At 51.0% G+C, this 2299-nt stretch overlaps 1 protein-coding gene across 1 annotated transcript in view; it reads left to right on the top strand.

The window, feature by feature from the left end:
* Positions 1–174: 174 nt before the first annotated feature.
* The window catches only part of NCDN (neurochondrin), a gene marked incomplete at its 5' end in the record, with an annotated part of 2911 nt that continues 786 nt past the window's right edge, over positions 175–2299 (top strand). Inside the window, 4 exon segments of the mRNA XM_010172875.1 lie at positions 175–1161; positions 1381–1607; positions 1774–1998; positions 2208–2299. Of these exon segments, the coding sequence (XP_010171177.1) occupies positions 175–1161; positions 1381–1607; positions 1774–1998; positions 2208–2299 (1531 nt within the window).

Below are 2299 nucleotides of genomic sequence, written 5' to 3'. Positions count from 1 at the left end.
TCAGCGCTGCCGCAGCCCTGGATCAGCCCTTGGACCAAGAGCCCAGCTCAGGGGTTAAAAATTCCCTTTTCCGTACTAACGAACCTTGTTTTGGCTTCTGATTTTCCCCTTCAATCCAAAAACTTCTCAAAACCTCTTGCTGTGCTGTGCACTCACCTCTGCTTTGCCTTACAGGTGACCAAAGCGGTCAGAGCTGGAGAATTAGACACCAGGACAAGTCGCCAGATCTTTGATGCAATTGGATTCACGTTTCCCAATCGCCTGCTCACCTCAGGCCATCCACCCCCGGGCTGCCCCGAGCACACCTTCCGTGCCCTGGGCCTCACGCTCCTGGCATGTTTCTGCACCGATCCAGAGTTAGCTGGGCACTCCCAAATCCTCAACAAAATCCCAACCTTCAATGACATCCTGGTTTCTCCCTGTGATCCAGACAGCACGTCCATGATTGATGATGTCTATCAGTGCCTGAGCGCTGTCCTGGCCACTCCCAGGGGTCCCAGAGAGTTGGTGATCAAAGGGACGGTGTCTGCCCTGTGCCGGGCTTATGTGAATTGCAGTTATGGCTCTGAACGTGCTTTGACCCTGCTCTTGGGGCTGTTGGCTGTAGCAGAAGCAAAGTGTTGGCAGAGACATGCTCCACAGCTCCTGGCTGTGCTGAGCAAGCTCTCCGATGATTTTCTCAAGGCTGAAGACATGACCAAGTTTGAGCTGTGTGAGGTTCTGCCTCACTTCATCCCCTTGTCACCACCACTCACAGAGGACTCGCAGGGCTGTGAGTGCCTCCATAGACTTTACAAAGGGCTGGCTAACATCTTGGCCAGTAAACTCAGCCAGTCACAGCGTGACCCTGCTCTGAAGCTTGCTGCCTGCCTCGTGCAGGCCTGTGGGTCAGAGTGGATCCCAGCAGGGAGTGCTGGAAGCAAGTTCCTGGCCTTGCTGGTGAACTTGGCTTGTGTGGAGGTCCGCCTGACCCTGGAAGAGCCAGATCCCTTGGAGATGGAGGGGAAAAAAGAAGTGGTAACAGCCTGCTATGTCCTTATTGAGATGGGGATCCAGGAGTGCCTGAGAGAAGAGAAGCCACTGCTCAAAGACATGCAGAAAATGCAGATCATGAGGATCATGGAGGAAGCATTTGGAGCTGTAATATTCTATTTGAGACAGGTAATACAAGGCTTTCAAGCAGAGTATGTTTTTGTGGGTTTCTCTGTGAGGCCTTGGTAGCTGTTCACTGGGACACTCGGTGGGTGCTCAGCAGCTCAGGGCTGTAGCTGCATAAAGCAAAATGTGCATCTTGGCCTGCTGTGTTTTTCACACCTGAGGTGGCTCAACAGGACAATGGCTCTAACTTGTCATTTTCTGTCTGCTTTCCACTTCCTGCAGGTTAAACAGGAACAGCTACAAGATCCTTTCATATTTGCTTCTGTTCGAGTCCTTGGAGCCTGGATGGCAGAAGAAACATCCTCCCTCAAGCAGGAAATCTGTGAGCTCTTGCCTTTCCTTGTTCATTATGCCAAGAAGCTTTTCAAAGAGGGCAGCCGAGCTGTGAGTCCTCCCCAGCCAGGGCTGGTCAGCACCGAGGGCTCAGGCTTACCCCAGGATGCCTTGAGGTGTGTATTTTAAGCACAGAGTTGATCCATTTTAGCACAAAACTGCTCAAATCTTTTTCTGTTGTCCCTGCAGTACCAATTCTATGGCTCTTCCCCCCCCAGTTGGATGTAAATGTTGGGGTTACACCCATTCTACATCATGTTCCAAATTTCTTTCCCTGTTCAGATTTCTGCTACCTGGCTTTTGCCATTTAACAGCAGAGGACAAGCCCCGAGACGTCCTCATCTCAGAAGGGGCACCAGCACTGCTGTGTGAGTACTTCCTCCATCAGTGGGAGGTGCTCACCTCCCAGCCTGGCTCCCTGACTCCACTGACAGGCACTGAAATGAGTCTACAGACCACGTGTGGGATCTTCCTTAATCTGGTTGTGACTGCACCAGAGCTCATCAGGTAACAGAGCCACAGGAGCTTGCTTTAGGATTGTCAGTGGGAAGAAAAAGGGTGTGTTGGGAAATGAGCTTGCAGGATCTTTTCAGACACTGTGCTGAAAAAGGGATGTAACTTTTTCAAACCCAATTACACTTTTAGTGCTGCATTTAACCTTGACATTTTCCTGGCTGTGCTCAGGAAATGTGACTGAGGGTTTGCTTTCTCTCTAGGCAAGACAAAACCTTTTCCTCCTTGATGGACATGTTGCTGAAATCTCTTCCACTGCTGCTGCCCCAGAAAGATCACCTGGTTCTGGCAGCCA

Source organism: Antrostomus carolinensis, unplaced genomic scaffold (genome assembly GCF_000700745.2).
Source record: "Antrostomus carolinensis isolate BGI_N321 unplaced genomic scaffold, ASM70074v2 scaffold43247, whole genome shotgun sequence".
In the NCBI taxonomy this organism is placed as follows: domain Eukaryota; kingdom Metazoa; phylum Chordata; class Aves; order Caprimulgiformes; family Caprimulgidae; genus Antrostomus; species Antrostomus carolinensis.
The sequence above is the reverse complement of the archived record's forward strand: the minus strand, read 5'-3'. Positions and strand labels throughout refer to the sequence as shown.